This window comes from Sceloporus occidentalis, unplaced genomic scaffold, assembly GCF_023333645.1.
Source record: "Sceloporus occidentalis isolate IW3139 unplaced genomic scaffold, rSceOcc1.0.p SCAF_1, whole genome shotgun sequence".
NCBI lineage: Eukaryota > Metazoa > Chordata > Lepidosauria > Squamata > Phrynosomatidae > Sceloporus > Sceloporus occidentalis.
The window spans coordinates 147,350,991-147,373,599 of NW_028316981.1; the positions used below are offsets into that span (position 1 = coordinate 147,350,991).

Here is a 22,609-nt window from a genome sequence, read left to right on the forward strand (position 1 = left end):
GATTGAATTTATATATTTCTTCTGTGATCATTATTTTTGTTTTCTTTATATTCAGTATTAAGCTTGTCTTTGCACTTTCATCATACTCCGATGAAGTAATGCAGCTTAAATGAGATGGTAAACACATGGATGGTCTTTGACCATATGTGGTGTCATGTTACAGTGAAGCAGACCTGTGTTAAGAGACTAAAGAGCTGCTATATACTGGACTGTTAAGTGGGCTTTGGGATGGAAAAGCAAGTCAGAATCTGGATCCCTCTTGGAGGGATTTACTCAATTTGGATTGTTCGAAGAACATGAAGGTGGGTTACAGACCGCCCATTTGGGGCGGGCTGTACCCGCCCCTTCCCCCGGTGTATCGGGGCCTTAACTGTCAGAACGGCAGCCGCTGAGGCCCCGATCCGCCGCTTTTCATGCTGCAGGGAAGCGGCAAAACGCTGCTTCCCCGCAGCCTGAAAAGGGGTGTCCTTGGGGCTTCAAGCTCCAAGGACATCCCGCGGCGGCGGGGAGGAGGAGAAAGGGGCCGCTTGGCCCCTTTCTCTCTTGCTTCACTGGGCGCAGCCGTCTGAAAGCTGCGCCCAGTGACGCAAAGCAGCGCCGCAAACCAGGAAGGAGCTCCGAAATGGAGCTCCTTCCTGCTCCGCGCTAAGGGCGCACTAGGCGCCCTGGTGCGGAGCGAGGACGTCACCTCCGCACCGCCCCGTATAGAGGCGGCGCGGCCATGACGTCCTCATGGCGGCGGCTGTCTGGAACGGCAGCTGTCATTTTTTACGCGCAGAGCGCGTATTAGGGTTAGGGAGGTGCAGAAGCACCGCACTTCCCTAACCCTAGTACGCGCTGTGCGCGTACTTTAATGGCGGTGTGTAACCCGCCGAAGACAGGACGTTAGATGGCTTCAAGTGAATACGGTAACGTTTTTTTCATTAAATTCAGGGCTAACAATAGTCCACACTTGGCATCCTGAACTCTTGTGGGGGTGAGGGAAAAGGTTCTTATGCTTATGCTTAGAAATCATATTTCTGAGACCCCTTGACTGTGTTTGACAATGCCAACAGTTGTTCACATTTTCTGGAAACAATTTGCACCTTCAGCACAATGATGTTGAAACTCACAAGAGGAAAATCCAGCTATTCTAGAAGGAATAAATTAAATCAGATCTTTTGTGTAATATATTGTTGCTGCATTTGGGTGTCTGATTCTGTTTTTGAGGATGTTGACACTTCAGGAGCAAACCCCATGATCATTTATGCAAGTGTAACCAGGAATTACACAAGCCCAAATTCCTTTTACAGCATTGGACAAAGAATAATAATAATATGTTTTATTTATAGACCGCTATTCCGCGATGATCATAGCGGTGTACAGTAAAATCGTTAATACAATAAAAATACAGTTAAAGGAGGGAGAAGTCTCATCCTTCAGGCAGTCCAAGATGTTGCTGGTCTGCCTGCTGGCTCCCTCTGAGGCTGAGATGACAGTTGAGGAGGGAGGGGCCTCTTCCTTCAGGCAGTCCAAGATGTTGCTGGTCTGCCTGCTGGCTCCCTCTGAGGCCGAGATGACAGTTGAGGAGGGAGGGGCCTCTTCCTTCAGGCAGTCCCTGATGTTGCTGGGTCTGCCTGATGGCTCCCTCTGAGGCCGAGATGACAGTTGAGGAGGGAGGGGCCTCTTCCTTCAGGCAGTCCAAGATGTTGCTGGGTCTGCCTGATGGCTCCCTCTGAGGCCGAGATGACAGTTGAGGAGGGAGGGGCCTCTTCCTTCAGGCAGTCCAAGATGTTGCTGGTCTGCCTGCTGGCTCCCTCTGAGGCCGAGATGACAGTTGAGGAGGGAGGGGCCTCTTCCTTCAGGCAGTCCAAGATGTTGCTGGTCTGCCTGCTGGCTCCCTCTGAGGCCGAGATGACAGTTGAGGAGGGAGGGGCCTCTTCCTTCAGGCAGTCCAAGATGTTGCTGGGTCTGCCTGATGGCTCCCTCTGAGGCCGAGATGACAGTTGAGGAGGGAGGGGCCTCTTCCTTCAGGCAGTCCCTGATGTTGCTGGGTCTGCCTGATGGCTCCCTCTGAGGCCGAGATGACAGTTGAGGAGGGAGGGGCCTCTTCCTTCAGGCAGTCCCTGATGTTGCTGGGTCTGCCTGATGGCTCCCTCTGAGGCCGAGATGACAGTTGAGGAGGGAGGGGCCTCTTCCTTCAGGCAGTCCAAGATGTTGCTGGGTCTGCCTGATGGCTCCCTCTGAGGCCGAGATGACAGTTGAGGAGGGAGGGGCCTCTTCCTTCAGGCAGTCCCTGATGTTGCTGGGTCTGCCTGATGGCTCCCTCTGAGGCCGAGATGACAGTTGAGGAGGGAGGGGCCTCTTCCTTCAGACAGTCCCTGATGTTGCTGGGTCTGCCTGATGGCTCCCTCTGAGGCCGAGATGACAGTTGAGGAGGGAGGGGCCTCTTCCTTCAGGCAGTCCCTGATGTTGCTGGTCTGCCTGATGGCTCCCTCTGAGGCCGAGATGACAGTTGAGGAGGGAGGGGCCTCTTCCTTCAGGCAGTCCCTGATGTTGCTGGTCTGCCTGCTGGCTCCCTCTGAGGCCGAGATGACAGTTGAGGAGGGAGGGGCCTCTTCCTTCAGGCAGTCCCTGATGTTGCTGGTCTGCCTGCTGGCTCCCTCTGAGGCCGAGATGACAGTTGAGGAGGGAGGGGCCTCTTCCTTCAGGCAGTCCAAGATGTTGCTGGTCTGCCTGATGGCTCCCTCTGAGGCCGAGATGACAGTTGAGGAGGGAGGGGCCTCTTCCTTCAGGCAGTCCAAGATGTTGCTGGTCTGCCTGATGGCTCCCTCTGAGGCCGAGATGACAGTTGAGGAGGGAGGGGCCTCTTCCTTCAGGCAGTCCCTGATGTTGCTGGTCTGCCTGATGGCTCCCTCTGAGGCCGAGATGACAGTTGAGGAGGGAGGGGCCTCTTCCTTCAGGCAGTCCCTGATGTTGCTGGTCTGCCTGATGGATCCCTCTGAGGCCGAGATGACAGTTGAGGAGGGAGGGGCCTCTTCCTTCAGGCAGTCCAAGATGTTGCTGGGTCTGCCTGATGGCTCCCTCTGAGGCCGAGATGACAGTTGAGGAGGGAGGGGCCTCTTCCTTCAGGCAGTCCAAGATGTTGCTGGGTCTGCCTGATGGCTCCCTCTGAGGCCGAGATGACAGTTGAGGAGGGAGGGGCCTCTTCCTTCAGGCAGTCCAAGATGTTGCTGGTCTGCCTGCTGGCTCCCTCTGAGGCCGAGATGACAGTTGAGGAGGGAGGGGCCTCTTCCTTCAGGCAGAAGCATTTTGTATGTCTTTGCACAATATTGCCTTCCCAGCTGCTCACTGACAGTTGGACAGGTGCAAAGCATAGCTCCTCCCTGTGGTCCAAACGACCACTGATTGACAATGGTGGGCACAAAGAAGGCTCCTGGTGCACTTGCCAATCTGTCACCAATACACAGACTGCGCTTCCTGTTCCACAAGGGTCAGGAACATGTCTGCTTTAGATTCTAGCCCAGTACCCCCTTAGCTGGGAATAAGTTCAATTGAATTCATTGCAAATTCTTTGGCATACACTTCTACAGGATTTTGTTGTTTAGTAAAATGCATGTTGTCACTTTCCCCAGGACTATATGTATGAGCCTTTAAATACATAAACTGGAAATGTTAAAGCTGGGTTGTAGAGTTGCAGAAATGGACCATGTACATGCAAAAAAGGAGCAGGCAAATAGTATCTAGGCACTATATACATGTAGCCATCTAGTCAGTAAATGTCTCTGTTTTTCCTATTTGGCTACTAAAGATTAACACACACACACAGCTTGGGCATCCTCATAGCATACTTATTACCTCCTCCCTTCATGCAATTTAGCTTTAGCAATTAGGAAATGTATGATTTTGTTTCATCATTATGAGCATCCTTAGTCAAAACAGTCATGAGTATCCTCAGGAGAAGCCTCACCTCAGTTTTACCCTCAGCTAAATTAGACAGGAACAAAAACATCTAATATCTTCTGTAATAATCTGTTGAGGGCTAGTGTGGTGTAGTGGTTTGGGTGTTGGACTGTGACCCTGGAGATCACATCCATATCCTTCCCTCTTGCCTCTCTTCCTGTTTTTCCTTGATAGCATTGGTTCCAGCAACTAGCCTTTTGGGAACATTAGTACATTAGAACTCTGTAGAGATCACCATCAAAGTACACAACACACATTTAGGACCTGCGTGTGTGTGTGTCCATTGGTCTGCTAAGAAGCCACTCTTTGCCCTATTTCAAGCTCGTAACAGATGGCCTCTTGCTATAGATTAAGCCTGGTTTAAAGCTTTGGATATGATTAAAATATATTTCTTAAATCCTCTACTACAGTACTCGAAGGCATCAGTGGCCAGGGTTTTAAACCTTCACTGAATTCCAGTGTTGTTACAGAATGACTGACACTAATGATGCTTTCTGAAAATGACTGACATTAATGATGCTTTCTGAAAAGGCTTCAGCATGGTCATGTCCATTCTCATGTTCCTTCTTTACAGTAGTCTGTGATCACTATCTATGGATAATCTTAACCATGTTTACTTGGTTAAGCATTTGGTTTCATTGGAATTAACTCCCGAGTAAACCTGTTTCAAGATTGAAGCCTGATCCATTGCAAGCTTATTCAGCAGCAAGTCTTCTGTGTTCAGTGGAACGCAGATTCCATGTAGTAGTGACAGATTTGTATGTTCAAATGTTAGTTAGCCCCAACCACAACCAAAGTGGAAGATGTGAGCCTGTAATTTGAAGCTTCAAGGGAAGATGCAGACAGTGGGTACCTGAACTCTTCCTATCAGCTGCTGCCACTTTACTCTTGTAGACTGTCTGCTGAAGGTTTTCCTCAGTCCAGTTGGGAGAGTGGAAGTGACCTTGTCTGGGAGGAAGGACTGCTGAGGGAAAGACAGGCAGATGAAAGCTTCAATATAGCTTAGTTACGGGCCACTTTGGTGCTTGATTTCAAGCAACACTTTTCCTTAAATGTTTTCTTTCATGTGTTGCTTTAAATAGCAGCTGGGCTACATTGAATTCGACTGTGACATAGGTGGAAGCTTTTTATAACATCCTTTACACCTATGCTCTCAATGTAAAACACCTGCTTTCTTACACAGGTAGCATTTGTAGAGAAAGGATTCTTGTCAGAACGATGATACATGGGGCAAAGGTTTAATAATAACCTTGGTCTGTGGCATCTCATCTCAGATTGACATGTGTCTATAATCACTGGAAGACAGAACTTTTATTAGAGTGAAGAGCACGTGAGAGCCAATGTGGTGTAGTGGTTTGAATATTGGACTATAACTCTGGAGACCAGGGTTTGATCCCAGCTTGGCCATGAAACCCACTGGGTGACCTTGGGCAAATCACATGCTGTCAGCCTCAGCAGAAGAGAATGGCAAACCTACTCTGAATAAATGACCAAGTAAACCCTATGATAGAAGCTAAGGAGAACTGCCTTAGGGTCATCATAAATTAGAAACAACTTGAAAGCACACAACACATACAGAGCACATTTTGAACTTTTGAAATGCCTTGTCTATATGGGCTGACTTGAGCTGTCCCAATCTTAGAACCTTCTCCTTAAGACATGAGCGTACTTGGACCTTGGTGTTAGGCTAGCCCTCAAGAACCTCACCAAAGAGGTGTGGTGGAGGTTAGATGAATGGTTAGTGTACATTTTTCTTTCTTGATCCACTTGGACATGTTCCTCTACCACAGTGTGTGTGTGTGTGTGTGTGTGTGTGTGTGTGTAAAGAGAGAGAGATTTCAAATGTTTTTAGAGTTGGCAAGTCAATATAATGTTTGTAGGGCTCATTCTGGAGGAAAAGCACTGCAATGCAGCAGACAGAAATTGAATCATAGATGATACTTTGTACAAATGATTGATTCATCTAGCTTAGTACCATGTTTTGACAGTGGATTTTCTGAGTTTCAGATGGTAGCCTTTCCCAGAGTTGTTTAGAGATGCTGGGGATTAAACATAGGATCTTGTGTGTGTAAAACATTTCCTTTGCCACTGAGCTGGCCACCTTTCTTCTGCCGAAGAGCTCCAGTATGCTGTGGGATAGTAAAATCATCTAGCATCTTGTGTTTTCATAAAGACAAACTCAGTTTCAGCTCTTTGTCTCAGTTTGTTGCTTCCAAATGTGATGTCTCTACTTGAGTGTTGTACAACATCTGGAGAGAAGTATTTAGAAGGTACCATTTTTGTAAGGTTGGAAAGGTCAAGCTAAAATATATGTGTAATTATAGAGAAGGCTTCAGGATTGTCGCTAAAAGTAGGTTGTGTTCTGATATTGCAAAACTGCAAACACATCATCGGCAGTAATGTTTATTTGTTTGAGACCTGAGGCAGCTTGCAACAAGATATAAAACAGGCACAGGTAAACAGTGGTGATGTCAAAACACAATGGAACAAATTGTAATATTGAAACACCATCAGATTAAAAGTACTTTAAAAGCACCACAATTAAAGAAATTACAAGACCCATCCATTTAAAGCCCTGTCTTAGTTGCCAATCATCTGTCAAAAGCCTTTAAAAAGCTGGTGTTCTGTAAATGTTTTGATACATATAAATAGAAATAAGGAACAATCTGAGAGAAAAACAGTATAATATCCTTGTTTATTCACTTTCTTGTGTGTGTTGTAGGTAAAAATGTTTGTTCTTGAGATACATAGGTGTGGGGGTGACCTATGTGAGTCTTCATTGTTTTTTGTGCAAAACAAGAACATGAACCTTCTCATCCCTTAGTGGGGGTAACTGAGAATGTTACTCTTGTTCCACTGGTTAATTTCTATGTAATATGTTTCTCCAAACTGCACTGTGACTCTGAAAAAATCAAAATAAATTCATGACATGCAGACGTGCATCCAAGTTCAAGTGACAGAAGGATATTTGTGCATTTGTCAGAGAAATAGAGCCACCAGATGAGCTAGAGACTGCAAATAATCACCAGCTGGCTGAGATAGGGAATGTTTGGCTAAGAACTGCTTGTACCACATTGACATGGTCAAGTTAACTCTTCTCTTGAAGATGCTTGTCTTTTGCACCCTTTTCTGTGTCCTGTTATTAGGGCTTCTTTAGTGCTCTGAAACTGCGGGTTTATCTATGTTACACTATTATTTGAAACCACATTATCCACCATGCTTCTGAGCTACAAAATAATAGGATCTGTACTTTGACTGTGTTACTTTGAGTTTTCTCCTTCAAGGAAACAGAGAACTGTTTTAAGTATCTCACCAAACTACAGATACTTACATTCTTTATGAAGGGACCATGGCTCTTAAAGTGATATCAATCTACTGTAACAGGGGAGGACTTTCTGTGGTGCTCTTGCTCTTTATAAGGATGCCCCACTTATGCCCTTTCAGGCTTCTTCAGAATAAGGCAGGAAATCCAGGAGTGTTCTGTGAAAATTTAGAAGCCTGGATGTTCATAAACCAGAAGTAGGAAACATGTCCCTCCAGATGTTGTTGGATGACAGTTCCCGTCAGCTCTAACTAGCATAGTCAGTGGTGGTGGATGATGTAGAGTGTGGTCCAACATTTGAAGAAAGGACATAGATTGCCCACCCCTTTGTTAGATCAACTGTTATGGCTGGTGCACACTGATATTTTCCATACTTTTCCTTTTCCCGACAAAGTGACCACAATCTGCTGATAGTCCCAAAATATTGGGATTGGCTGAGTATCGAGTGACATTGCTCTAATACAAGGAGAACTCTCTGTATTAGTACAAGCACATCAGTACTCATCACCTGTGGCAGGACTACTGTGACATTTACAAACATCAGTAGTTTGGCATTTGTATGTTTGCTAATGGACTGGAACTATGCCCCAGGAATGCTGACGAGCAGTTTTCTTCTGAATGCATCCAGCCTAGACTTTAAATATATTAGTCTTAAATATTTTCTTCTCCTTTTGTCTGCCCCAGGGTTGGGGAACAGGTTGCTCTTTGGGTATTGCTGCACTGCCATGTCCATCATCCCTTACTGTTAGCCATACTTGGGTAAGGCTGATAGGTGTTGTAGTCCAATCACATCTGAAAAAGAACTAGCAAATTCTAGTATGGTCTCTATCCTGCACACAGATTCTATGTGCTCTCTTCAGATATTCTACAGCCCAAGTCAGGAGTATTTTGTTTGGCCCTCTTGAGAAATGAGCTGATACGATGCCATATGACTCCTAAAACAGGCAGCCACTCAGCTTTCAGGGATCTCTGTTTGCAGAGCAGTGTAGCGGTCCTGTGCTTGGGACCTTCACAAAGTCAGCTGTGTACAGCTGAATTCTTTTCCAGGCCCTTCACAGTTTGTTTCCTTGCTCTACTCGCTTAGGCAAAACCTCTAGCTGACTCACAGTGCCATTGACTTCATTTGTTTAGCTTCAGCATTCTCGCGATGCTAAGTCATATCCAAGTGGATACAAGAAACCGGCTGTGCTAAATGTTCTTTCAGGGCTTCAGAGAGATGGTGAGCCCAAGGTCTTTCTTCTTCTATCTGACATCCCCTGGCTTTTCCATTGTGTTCACCTGGCTTGCATGCTATACAGGCCAGTGCCTATGTAATACAACATAGGCAGTTGTGTCATCTTACCATCTTGTCATGCTTCCTGCAATGTGCATATCTGTAGACTTTAGTGACACTAATATGTAGTATGACCAGTTCAATATCAGAAAAAGAAAAAGGACAGAGGAAGGAACCTAACAGCATGCACAAGACTGATTTATTTTAATATGAAATTTTGTAGTTTGCAATCCTTTTAAAATGCAAGTGGGGAAGTTGATTGATAGGTATTACAGCTCATCCTAAAATAAACCAGTTACTCTGAAAAGTGCTGATAGATTCCTTCTCCTTGTTCCCCTTTCTCTTTTTAAAACACATCAGGGGGGGCTATCTCCTTGAGAAATGTTTCAGTGTTACAATGTTTCTCTCTAACTGATGTATCTGTTGATGCACATATCATGTTTAACCTCCTGTAGGGATAAAGCTATGATAGTAGTCTGACTGGATTAGCGTACTACACTCTTATAGCTTCTATTCCACTTTAACTGCTCTGGCTGCCTCCTGTTGCATTCTGGGATTTGCAGTTTTAAGAGGGGCATTTAGAATTCTCAGCCTGAGAGCTCTTAGGCCTCACTGAACTGCAGACCCCAGAATGCAACAGGAGGCAGCCAGAGCAGTAAAAGTGGAATAGCATTACTATAAGAGTGTAGTGTGGTAATGTGATGTGTTATTGGTTCAGGGTCACTCAGGGAGCTTCAGTTATGGGTGGGAATTTGAACCTGAATGTCTTAGATATTGTTCAGCACTCTAACTACTGCACCATCCTTCCTCAACCTGGTGAAATGTTTTGGAAAGTAATTCCCATTAGCTCCAAACAACATATCAATAGTCAAGGATATAGAGAGATACAGATCTGAAAATTTGGAAAGCATCAAGTTGGGGAAGGCTGTCCTATATTCCACCAATACTTTAAAAAATGGTATCCCACCTTTGCTCACTCTGCCATATTTGAGCAGGCCTGGGGCAGAACATGATGTTTCCTGATGCTATGAGCAGAGTTTCTTTCCATTTTTGTCTGACAGACAGAGGCTCAGGGTCTTTCATATCTGCATGACCAACAAGAGGGGCAGGTTTTTGTGACAGATTAATTCCCTAAGTGGGATACAGACAGCTGTTCTGTTTTTGTTAGCCTTACCTCTATCACAAAGCCTCTGACTGGGAACAATGATTAGCAACCTGCCATGTGAAGTGGTAAGTGTACATATGTGTTTTTACCAGTAGCTGGATTCCTTGACTTATGCCACTGTTTCCAAGTGGGCTGGAAGCTCAAAACCAACCATGTTAAGAGTGGTTACCCTCCCCCCCGATCATTTTTTTTAATCCTTCCTTCTTTTTACAGCTCATCTCTGTAAGAGAAGATAAGACTGGCTGGCAGTGATACACCATTAGGAAATGCTGCTAGAGCTCCAGTGGTGATGCTGGAAGATAGCAGAACTGAGCAAATGTTGCACTGTTCTTGAGCTCTAGCTAAAGAAGCATATTTTGACACCAGTGTATTTTCATGAAATACACACTTGGCTCTTTCCTGGGCAAGACTTGTGCGTACCACCTTGTCTGAGGTCCCTGCAGCCTTTTAACCCACTAGAATGCCATCAAAAGAGGCTCTGGGCATTCTTGCACCCCCCACTTGTCTATTTAGCTACCCTGCATTTCAACAGTGGTTGTAACAAACATTGAGTTGAGCCCTAATGATTCGGTGCTTGGGAGGTCCCTCCTCTTTGGTGGTTTCCCACCCTTTGGTTAGTTTTCAGCTGCTTGTGCCACATTTTCTCCAAAACCATTGCTCAATGCTGACAGCCTAAACAGATTCCACCGATTTTGCTGTAATGAAATATATCAAACCAGATTATGCCAAATTTAATGAAATATACAATTTTCCCCATGTAACAGAATATAGGGAATTAAGCATAAGCATGTCCTGTCAGTACTTCACACTACAGTCAGGCCTCTGTATCCATGGATTATTTATCCATGGCTTGAAAATATTCTCTCTCTCCCTCCCTCTAAAAAAAAACCTTGATTTTGCCAGTTTATAGAAGGGACACCATTTTACTATACCATTGTATTTAATGGTATTTGATCATCCATGGATTCTGGAACTAAATCCCAATGGATACCAAGGACCCACTGTATCTCTTATTGGCCTATTGTCTGAGTTCAAAGGTAGTATCAATATTTTTCACGTATTTAGGATTTCTCTGCCATAGTGAAGTTCCTAAATGTGTATTTGTAGTGTTAACTCATAGGCCTGCATTTATTCACAGATTCACTTTGGAGATGATGATTTATTCAGTGTATTTAGACAAAATGCATACAAACTGAGGGATTCATTCTTTCAATAAGGTAGTGATCTTTTCAGGCTATTAGAATTATATATACATATAATTATACAAGGGAGCTGGGGATGTTTAGCTTGGAGAAGAGAAGGTTAAGAAGTGATATGATAGCTCTGTTTAAATATTTGAAGGGATGTCTTATTGAGGAGGGAGCCAGCATGTTTTCTGCTGCTCCAGAGACTAGGACCCAGAGCAATGGATGCAAGCTCCAGAAGAGATTCCACCTCAACATTAGGAGGAACTTCCTGACAGTAAGGGCTGTTTGACTGTGGAACACACTTCCTCAGAGTGTGGTGGAGTCTCCTTCCTTAGAGGTGTTTAAACAGAGGCTGGATGGCCATCTGTCGGGGATGCTTTGATTGTGAGTGGGTTGTACTGGATGGCCCTTGTGGTCTCTTCCAACTCTGTGATTCTATGATTCTAAACCTTTATCTTTGTGGTAAAGGTTAGCATTTATTTTGTTTATTTTTCCTCCCGTATAAGTTAGCCTTTAAAATGCTCTCTTTTGCAGCTACACGTTGAAATAGTAGACCTGTGCTTGATGGACATACATATTGATGGTCATTTTACATTCCAGTTTTGTTACCTTCTTGAAATGTTGTTTAGTTTGCAAACCAGAGCTTTCAAGTGTCTACTTGCCTCTTGTGTCTCTTATCAAAAAATGGTTTCTTACTGAGTTATAGTATTATTTATTATTATTATTAAGCTTTATTTATATGGCGCTGTAAATTTACACAGCCCTGTACATACAATCTTTTTAATTAGATGGTTCCCTGCCCTCAGGCTTACAATCTAAAAAGACATGACACAAAAGGAGAAGGTACATACAGAATGGTTAGAAATACAATCTCTAACTCATGACATTTTCTTTAATTGTCAAGGTACTGCCAACCCTTCTAGGCTACCTGTTTCTCATTCAGCAAGTGTTGTGGCATCACTCTGTCATCTGGCTTTCATTTTGCCTGTACCCCACTCTGCAGGTGGGGGCTCACAGGATTAAATACACCCTGCAAAAACAGATTTATACATACTTCTAGCCCCAAATCTCTTTTTCCATCTAAAGAGAAAATATTTCTTTGGTAGAATTTCCACTGCAGTTCAGGCCAGGGTTTATCAGCTGTCTGAAAATAACCTTTTGCCTCTTTCTGAAGTCTGCCCTTTTGGAATATAAGGACACCAAGACCTTCAAAAGGAGGAAGTGACCTATGCCACACAAGGCAGAGATGAAGATGGCCGATCTTGGGTTTGGCCAAGGGAGTGTGTCTATCGTCCTGATCCAGACTCTTTTCTTCTTTGCTGTAGAAGAAATGCCATTCTCATTTTATGTTGTCTGGATGTTGGATGATATTTCAGAGATCTGCTCAGGATGTTTGATACAGCAGACTGATCTGTAACAGTTCATTCAGCCAGGATGAATGTATGTTAATGAGGCCAACTGCATCAAATGGGGAAGGCATGAGAATTGTTCCAGGTCAGTGGGCACAGTGTGGGGCTCAGATTGAATGTCATGTTTTTTCCAGGAAAGATAAACCACGGGGAGCCTTTAAAGAGGGGCTTACATATCTCTGGTGTCAGTGCACTTTTGGTTGGAACAGTTTATTTAGGTGTTTTTTCTGTAAATGATATGCAAATGAACTTGAAAGGTTAGAGTCAGCCTCTGCAATGCAAAGAAAATACAAAGAGAAAGTAGAGACAGTTTGAAAAGATATTAACAGGAAACAACAGGTTCTACCTCTTTTTCCTCTTCCTAATCCATTTATCTCTCCCTTTATCACATACTGGGACCCAGGACAACTTTCAAAACTTTACAGACCAGTGGTTAGAGCTCTCTAGAAAAGCACTTGCTTCATGACTTCTAACAGTGTGATAGGGGCAGCATTGAAAACTCCATACAGAAATTGCCACAAGGAAGGCTAACATAGTACTAGTAATGCTGGTCTCATTCTGTGTTTGGTAGTTCTGCATAGCTATCTTCTCATGTGGTTACATCTCCACCCACTAGGCCAGTGGTCCCCAAACTGTGCTCTTTAAGGGATTTTGGACTTTAGCTCCCAGAATCCTAGACTATTGTCCAACATGGCTGAGGCTTTTGGGAGCTGAAGTCCAAAATCTCTTAAATGGCACAGTTTGGGGACCACTGAGCTAGGCTTTAAAGCAGTTGCCCTATGGTTCTTGGCTCTGCAGTGATCCCAAACAACATACAAATCTGTTCCCATCTTAGTAACAAAAAGCACCCTCTTTATCTTACCTCCAGATGAAATTGTGCTTTTTCTGTATGTGTTTTACACCTGTTCTTGAAGTTAGTGTTGCTAACCATCCTAAAGAATTCAGGAGACACCTTTCTAGTGAGCTGTAGAATTAACTATCTTCTTTTAAATTATATAATTAAAAGGCATATATATGAAAGTGAGGAACAGAATGAAACGATTTATAAGCAAGGTCTTTGTGTGCCATGTGATTTTTTTTTAATGTAGAGGTTGTTATGTTATGTTGAAAAATGAAGTTCGAAATACAGAATACATATGGGGTGATACCTTTATAAAACCAACCAGAAAGTGCAAACATTTGGGTGGAAGTATACCACCACTTACCTGTAGGTGTCACCAGAGTCAGAGGGATTTTCTCTTGTTAATCTGCCTCACACTATTTCTGCAAGTGCCTTCCTGGTGTGGGTTGAGCTCCCTCAATAGAAACCATACTGAAGCCACAGACTTTAAGTACCCTGCTTATACTGAAAGGAAAGCTTCTGCTTGACTGTAACTTTCTTTTTCCTTACTAGGTTTGTGTGCACTTTCTATTAACCATTCCAATTCCTACTTGGCATACCCTGGTAGCGTGACTGTCGGCGAGATTGTGTTGTATGACGGAAACAATTTGGTAAGTGTCTCAAAATGAATTCTTTGGGCACAGATCATGAGGCTTCCAAGTTTACCTGAACAATTGGTTCACTTTAAGAAGCCCATAATTTGATTTTAACTTCAGTTCCAAGAACGTTGGTAACTGCCTTTTCCCAAGTCAGACTGTTGTATATCTAGTATTGGTTATACCAGGGATGGATGAAATCTAGTCTTGCAGCTGCATGTGGCCCTCCAAGCCTGTTTCTATGTCCCTCAACCCCTCCTGGGTCTCTAAACTGCCCTTTTTCTGGCCACAGAAAGGGTGATTTTTTTGTTGTTGGAAAGCCTCCAGGAATATCAGGTGACCTTTTAAACAGATTACACACACACACACACTTTTCAAAATTACAGGTAGATCTCTGACCACATCCACATTTTGGGTGAGAAGGCCTGCAGAGGGCCTTGGGCAGAAAGTTAGCTCCTGGATCTGCTGCCCACACATGTTTTGCACTGACTGGCAATGGGGTCAAGTGGAAGTTTTATCTCAATCCTTTGTTGAAATACTGAGGATTGGAATTGCTTTCTCTTTCTTTTACTAAGAAAAATACTGTATATTCCGGCGTATAAGACGACTGGGCGTATAAGACGACCCCCCAACTCTTCCAGTTAAAATATAGAGTTTGGGATATACTCACCGTATAAGACTACCCCTCTTCCAACGCACACCAAATAAAAATAAAAAAACATCAGCTTTGATTTCAATATGGTAATTTTAATTCAAATAACATGCAGGTACTTAGCAGGAAACCTTGTTGTATACAAAGCCTGCTTGGATTGGTCAGCTCTCCCTGCCTGCCCAGCCCTCCCTGTCTCCAAGACTATCAAAGCGGTAGCTGCTTTCATACAATTGTCGCATACAGTGGGGATGTGGCCGCGGCCGTTTTTGAACTCCCCCCACCATATGCGGCGACCGCAGATTCTCCATTCCAGCTCAGAGGTTTCAGTACCTGCCCTATAAGACGACACCTGGTGTATAAGATGACCCCTGACTTTTGAGAAGATTTTCCTGGGTTAAAAAGTAGTCTTATACGCCAGAAAATACAGTACTCTGTTGGGATAGGAGTAGGTGCAAGAACTCTTCCTAAAGGGGAATATTGCAAATTGGCTTCTTAATATTTTAAAATGTGAATGCTGGTAGAGCATGGCTCATACAATAGCAACTTTTCCCAGACTGTCTTGAGAGTAAAGCTGAGGAGAACTTGGGCTACTTAGGGCTGCTCTGGTTGTTTTTGTTCTGAGATTTGAGAGGTAGCATGGGGGAACTGAGGTTTCCTGGAAACTTCCCAGATGGTGACTGTGGCCACTTTTGATCTGTGTGCTGCCATTCTTTTTGCATTCCCCGCCCCCCCTTCAGATTACTGGTTGTTTTTTCTGGGAATAATTACATTGTTGATCTTAGCCAAATGAATATCATGTGGTGAAGAGCATGACGTCACAGTGTTACATAGACAAGTAGTTATGTGATTATATCTTTGTCAACAAACAAAAACAACTGTGCATGAAGACAATGTATTCTTGTATTGGTGGAATACTCTTGAGTCCCTTTGAAACAGTCATCAAAAAAATCACAGAAGATAGGAGAGGGAGCCTTCTAATGCTGCCAAAAATGTTTGTGAAACAGTACACAGCCTTGTTTCACTTCAATCCTTTCCCTGGTGGACATGATGAATTTTGCAGAGATAAAAAATGGATAATGTATTCCTCTGTATAAAGGGCATGTGAATTCTAGAGAGTCTGACACCCTCCTTAACAAACACACACATCAGAAGAATCTTATTTCCTTGGAGCTGTGTAATAATAGTTTGGAATAAGTAGAAAAAAACACCTATATTGGGCAGTGTTCAGGTACAGAAAAACATCAGATTGAAGTAAAAGTGCTCTATACAGAAATGTATGCCTCAACCTATCTGACCACGGTTGTGCATATTCAGTGTCTTTACCTGAAGAAGCCTAAGTTTCACCACAGAAAAGGAAGAAGGATTAAAGTGGGAGCATTTGGCTTGTGGGGAGAATCTTGAGGGTTTTCTGCACTTAAGGATAAGTAAAAGGTTCCTGAGCTTGCTTAGAAAACAACATTATTTTGTTTATACATTTTGAAGGCTGTGATTTACACATCATCTTTTCCTCCCATGAATTGAAATGTTCTTTGCCTTCTACTTTAACATATTTTATATTTTTCTATCACTAACAGAGAGATGTTTGCTCCATCTCTGCTCATGATGGGCCTCTTGCTGCCTTGGCCTTCAACTCCACAGGGTCAAAGCTAGCAAGTGCTTCAGAAAAGGTGAGTTAGCAAAATGGCTATTTTCTCAAGAGAGCAGCAAACTGTGCTTGACTTTTCAAAGAGGAGTAGGGCTTTGGAAGACTAGTATTTTAATTACACTTTAAATACCACTGGCAAATTACTATTTTTTTCTACAGCAAAGTGTTTTTACTGTTTCATTTCATTTGTTCCATACTGTGCCATCTTGCTTTGCCTTCAAACACCATAAAATAAACAACAATAGTAATTTAGCTACAGTTTTAAAAGTATTTTATCTGAAAATGGTTAGCATGGACTCCTCCACCCTTCTAGGGTCCTCTTAATTTCATTAAGTCTATTATAAGATATAAAGCAGACATAACAAGCTCGTTTGATGTCTTTATTTATATGAAATGTGTAGAAATGACTTGTGTCTCTACTTATTACCCAATAAACCCATTTGAAATGGAGGAGCTGAAGGAGTGAAAAACTGATTTTATGAGTTAGCTGTAACCATCTCACTCTGAAAGGAGTAACAGTTTCACATCTAGTTACATGTAGAACAGGAAGTAGCCAGAAGTAATGTTTCCAGAGATAAGCCTCACAGCTGTAACATACATGCTTGGAAGTAGGCCTCACTGAAATTATCAACATTTGCTTTCAAATAAACATGTCATTATTGAGCTGCAGGGCTATAAACCTGAGGAAACTTGTACCTTCAATTACAGGTTTTAATCAATGTGGTCTTTGTTATATAAATCCTTCTGAGTTTAAAGGAGTTTGCTTCCTAATAACTGTACTTAGGATTTTGACTTTTGTTGAAAGTAAGTTATATTGCCCAAGATTTTATGTTCAAGAGACAAGGTGTAACTATGCTCACAGTTACACCATAGTTACACAGTGTCACCTTGTTACTGAATTGTGATGTTGCATCACTGCACAGTCATGTGCAATGCACAGCTGCTTCAGTTCACATTGCGTACACATGTACAGTGACGCTGCATGTGTTACTCAATTTCTGTAAACTTGAACTGAATAGCAGGGTTCCGCATCAGACAAAAATGTTAGTTCTCTTCCAGAGGGGAATTATTCATGCATAAGACACCAACAGGAGTCCAACTATTAAAAATAAATGCTTTCCACACAATCATATTTAAAGATTTGGGTACCTGTGTTACTTTGTTATGATTATAGATCAGCCTTTACAGTTTCAAAATAAAACAAATGCCAAGTGAGCAGATGCAAGTTGCAAGTCCAGGAAAATTCCAGTGTATGTGAATTACAATAACAGCAGAAATATAACTGCCTTCAATAAGGAACTTATTAGAATCTATTGGTACTTGATTAGAATTACCAAGAGAATTTAACCAGCTGATTCTTGGTAGGAGATGCTGAAATACTGAATTTTGCCATCTTAAGAGCAATTTCATTGATAGAATGTGAAAGAAGGAGGATAGAGGCAAGGTTACAGGATTTACCTGGAAATTTTGCTGAAACTAGTATAATATATATAAAAAAACCAGATGTAATATAGGGAGAGGAGAAACAAATGTTTGACTATTTCAGCCATGCCCAATTGGCAAGAGTGAGCACTTCGGAAATATTTCTCTTCTAAGACTGCTGAGGTTACCATGGACAGCCAAGAAGTCAAACAAATGGGTCGTAGAGCAGATCAAACTTGAATTCTCTCTAGAAGCCAAGAAGATAAGTCTGAGGTTGTGATACTTTGCCCAATCATGAGGAGGCACGACTCACTGGAAAAAACAATAATGCTAGGAAAGGTGGAGGGAAACCTTACTGAAGATTTGGGAGGGCAGGGTCAGCCCCCCCCCCCCCCACTGCAGAATGGCTGATGGATCTGTATGCTACATGAGCACTTCCCCCTACTCCCAGCCGTTAGATGGTCATGATAGCACACTCTAGTACAAGGAGGTCAAGAATACATTGTTCTGCAACTCCAAAGAAGGGCATACATGTGCATAATGACAGGTGTGATTTTGGGTAGAAGGTTGAGCAACAGAATGTTATCTGCTGGTGCTACAGGCTATCTTAATTCATTCTCCTGTGCCCTGCCATTCAGTAGGTCATGTGTCTGTCTAAGCTGAGTGCTAGTGTCTCTCAGTGATGGCTGTATGTTTTCAGTCTTTCTATTAAAGCTTGAAGTCTAAGTACTGGTGGTGGTGGTGGCCCTTGTTACCTCATTGCTGGATGACCTTTCTGTCTTTTCTCTCTTCCTACAGGGAACTGTCATACGTGTGTTTTCCATCCCCGAAGGACAAAAGCTCTATGAATTCAGAAGAGGAATGAAAAGGTCAGTTTGTTGCTCTCTAGTCAGTAGTTGCTGTAAAGAGGAGACATGCATGCATTATTGTCATGGTGTAGGCAGTCTTGGGCCCTGGCATTCAGAGAGTTCTTGCCTAGAAAATGTTTGCTTGGATGGTTGGCAGTGACTTTGTGTCTTCTTTATGGCAAGGCACACAGTTCTCTGCCACAGTGCCGCTTCTCTTCCCAGCCTGTGAATGCAATATGTTTGAGGAATTGTTTTCTTTGTGGGGGTATAGTTGAGCGCCTACCTGGAAAGTATGGTGTTGCTGTAAGGTGTCCAGTGGGTATATTCTAGCACTTGCTGTAGAGAAACATCTTCCTGTAAGTAGGGCTCTCCTCCCCCATCCCACTCCAAGTGCCAAGAGAGGCCACAAGAAGGTGCTTATGCAGACACATTCAGAGGGGCATAAATATAGGAAGATGTGGAAATGGGATTGGATACTTATCACATTCTGTTGTAGAACACAGATCTACAGTTCTGTTCTCAGAAATCCTACTGATGTCAGAAGCATTTTGGAAGTGTACCATGGGAGCCAGAATATCTGCAGTATAGGGAATTCATGCTTGAGGGTAAGGTTTTGAAGTAGGAACCTGGCCACTCATTCTCTGCTATGTTCTCTGCTACCCAAACATATGATTTGCTCACTTATTGCTGGCCACATGAATTAGTATGCTTGGTGGAGTGAATGATTCACAGCAAGGCTCATTCAGTTCTGTGATCTTTATTGCCATCATTTCATGCCATTTTCTTGGATATGCTTGTGTCAGCTGCAGCCACTTTTTTTGTTCCCTTCACCTTAGGTATGTGAACATAAGTTCTCTGGTGTTCAGTATGGACTCACAGTTCTTGTGTGCATCGAGCAACACTGAGACAGTGCATGTCTTTAAGCTGGAACATCTCACTGACAGGTGAGTAGCCAAGCTATGCCACATGTGCCATTGAGAGACTTGCAGGATCCAGCCAGTCCTTCCCTGGCAGAATATTGTTATTGTTGGAGTTGTGCAGAGAGAGAGAGAGAGAGAGAAGAAGGAACAAGTGATGTTATAAGTCTTTAGTCTTTGAGGGTGGGGAGGTATGTTGTTTTCACCTTGTTATAGATATTGGGCTATGACTTTTGTCAACTGGTACTTTACATCTCCTAGCCGACCAGAGGAACCCCCGTCCTGGAGTGGCTACATGGGCAAGATGTTTATGGCTGCCACCAACTACCTCCCTTCTCAAGTGTCGGGCATGATGAGCCAAGACCGGGCCTTTGCCACAGTGCGCTTGAACATCTCTGGACAAAAGAACATCTGTGTGCTCTCCACGTACGTAAGCCACGGCTGTTGCAAGGATAGTCACACTGGGCCACTCCAAAGGTTTTGTATTACAATCCCATTAGCTCTAGGAAGCATAATCTAGTCAGGGATTATAGGAGTAGGCCAAACATTGGGAGGGTGCCAGGGTGACTATTTCTGAGCTTTGTGAACTGAAGCTCCCTCTGTTTACAAAGAGTTTTCTTTGATATGGAACAGTACTGCTAGTCTGGTGTTTTATATGCTTGTTGGTTTATAGAACAATCTGAAAGTTTCCTCATTGTCTTTTGATTGCACAGCAAGTGCAAGTATTGGCCTTTTTGTGTTAACTTCTTTACATTGGATTTTTGCCAATGTATCTTCTTTCTGTTCTGGGAAGCTACTGAGTGTAGAATTCTGTAACAGAGTCTTCTGCAGTCCAGAGCTGCTATTTTGTGTTCCAGAACTAGAGAGAGAGGATCAATTGAGAATGAACAGGGGGCTAAATTAGCCAAAACTGGAGAGGAAAAAATAATTGGTCACAATGACCTCATTTTAGGGGTTTGCTGCTTTTTATCCTGAGCCCTTGGCAGGAAGCCAGTATCTGAAGAGAACACCTTTCACCCTGCTCCAGACCATTGTGATGGTCTTGTTGGTGCTGCTCATATTGGATACATTTGGGAAGACTTTTCTCACTAATATGAGAGGGAGAAAATTATTAGGGAGTATAGAAATATATTAGGGAGCCCTGGTGGCACAGTGGTGAAATACCTGTACTGCAGCCACTCACTCAACAACTACAAGGTTGTGAGTTCAGTGGCAGCCAGGAGCTCCAAGTCGACAGCCTGGCATCCTTCCAAGGTTGCTAAAATGAGTACCCAGCTTGTTGGGGGCAATTTGCTTACACCTTGTAAGCTGCTTATACATCAGTAAGCAGTATAGAAATATACTTGCCATTGCTATGTTAGGTTGCACAAGTTCTTTAGGCCAAGATCAACATTTTTTCCCCTTCAATCTGTGTTTTTAAATACACTTTTGCGTTTTCCTCCTACTTGTGCTTCCCCCTTTGAAAGAGAAATTAAAAGGGATTACACAGACAAAGAACGTGTGTTTCCTTATACCATGGCCTTACAATTTTGTATTCATTTCAAGATGGGCAAAAGGATTATGTACTCCACTAAGTGTTACTTTGGAAGGGCCTATAGTTCAGTTCTAGAGCACATGTATAGAATAAAGATGGTCCCAGGCTTGATCCCTGGCCTTTCCAGATCGGGATGGAGAAACATCTGCCTGAAATTCTGGAGAGCCTGAGCCAGTTGTTATTGGCAATTGTGGTAATCTGAACATTTTCCTTTTTTATTTTTCTGTTCAACTCCCTTCCTATGTCTCTTATTAGGATCCAGAAACTTCCTCGGCTCTTAGTTACAACATCTGATGGACACCTTTACCTCTACAATCTGGACCCCCAAGATGGAGGAGAGTGTGTTTTAATGAAGAAACATAGGTAAAGATACCATTCAGCTGTTCCAGCACTACAGGAAAAATTGTGATGGCAGTGGAAAACCACAGACTATTTAAATAAAACCTATGTCCTCAAGCTTTTTAATTTGTTGTGGGTGAAAGTTAATTGCTTTATCTCTAGTTGTAAGGTGCATGAGAATGCCATAGCTGTCTTGCATTGTAGCATAAATCCCAAATCATTTCCAATTCATGATCCAGGGTAGGATTCCACAGCATTGAGCCATGGCACTGAAAGCAGTCTCAAACTGCATTGGTCAGTCTTGAGAGTGCATGGAAGGTGCACAAAGTTTCCTGCACACCTTGTCTGATTTGTACTTAACGTTTGAATAGGAAACAGCTGAAGATGACACTAAGGGCTCATCTCCCACCATTTTGTAAATAATGCCAAGCCTTTGGTGTAGCATTTTAAATAAATACCTAAGAATTAATTTCTCTGTGAAGTGGAGAGGCGGAAACAGCCTATTAACTTCACATACCCAGATGCTTCACATGTTGAGTCAGAATCAAGTCTTTCCCTGGCATGTCAATTTCATTCAGAGATTGCTGACACTCAAGAGCCAGTGTGTGTCCTGTCTGGACACTTCAGAATACCTCGAAAGCTGGAATTACCTCCATGTGGTCTTCAGAATGAGTGCTGCCCTTACCTCAGAACAGAGGAAGAGAGAGGCCGTTTTCCCCCCCAGCTACAGCAAAATGAATTCATAATTTATTGTCATCAATATTGTTGGAATGGGATTTAAGAAGGTAGCTAGGAGGACTTACAGTATTGTTTAATGTCAAAAACCCACATCTGCCATAATGTCAATAACCAAGTCTGCAATTGATCTGCTTGTGAAAGAAAGCCTGCTCCTTACTTCTAGTGTGTGAAGAGGCTCCTGTTGGTTAGGGGTGAAGGAAAGGCACTCTAGCTGTGTACAGTACTCGGATGCCTTTCTTTACTATACAGGTATACCTCAATTTAGGAAGCAGATAGGTTCCAAAGCATTACTTCTTTAACAGAAATAGAAATAACATGGAATGAATATAGATAGATTCCTGCACCACAAAAAAGAAGAGCAACTCAATATGTTTCAGCATACTTTTTGCTGTTCATACCTGCTGTGTAAGGAATTGTGATGCCCTGTTTACCTGCCTGTTATAGACATGCACACACAGCTACAGTAGGATTGGTTAGAGTAGAATCCCATTCTTCTCCAGCTCAAGATTTATTACATAATTTAACGTAAATATGCTGCTGCAACCCAATACTAAAAAGTTGTGTTTTCCCAGCCTCTCATTATTCCAGTTTTGACTGTACTAAAAAATCTTCCAACTCGACAGTGGACAAGGAGGAAAAGGGAGGGGGGGGGGCTGAGTGGACATAAAAAGGCTTTGTAAAAAGGAACATCTTTGTCAGAGGCATTGTTAACTAAAGCATACGTGTACAATGTTTCATTG

At 43.0% G+C, this 22,609-nt stretch overlaps 1 protein-coding gene across 3 annotated transcripts in view; it reads left to right on the forward strand.

Annotated features, from left to right (window-relative positions):
* WIPI1 (WD repeat domain, phosphoinositide interacting 1) overlaps positions 1–22,609 on the forward strand; it is a 56,914-nt gene that overhangs the window by 24,869 nt on the left and 9,436 nt on the right. For all 3 annotated transcript variants that reach the window (XM_089540609.1, XM_089540618.1, XM_089540600.1), the window contains exons 5-10: positions 13,692–13,789; positions 16,001–16,093; positions 18,292–18,362; positions 19,178–19,285; positions 19,520–19,684; positions 21,048–21,155. In XM_089540609.1, coding sequence (XP_089396735.1) covers positions 13,692–13,789; positions 16,001–16,093; positions 18,292–18,362; positions 19,178–19,285; positions 19,520–19,684; positions 21,048–21,155 — 643 coding nt within the window. The remainder of the gene's footprint in view (positions 1–13,691; positions 13,790–16,000; positions 16,094–18,291; positions 18,363–19,177; positions 19,286–19,519; positions 19,685–21,047; positions 21,156–22,609) is intronic.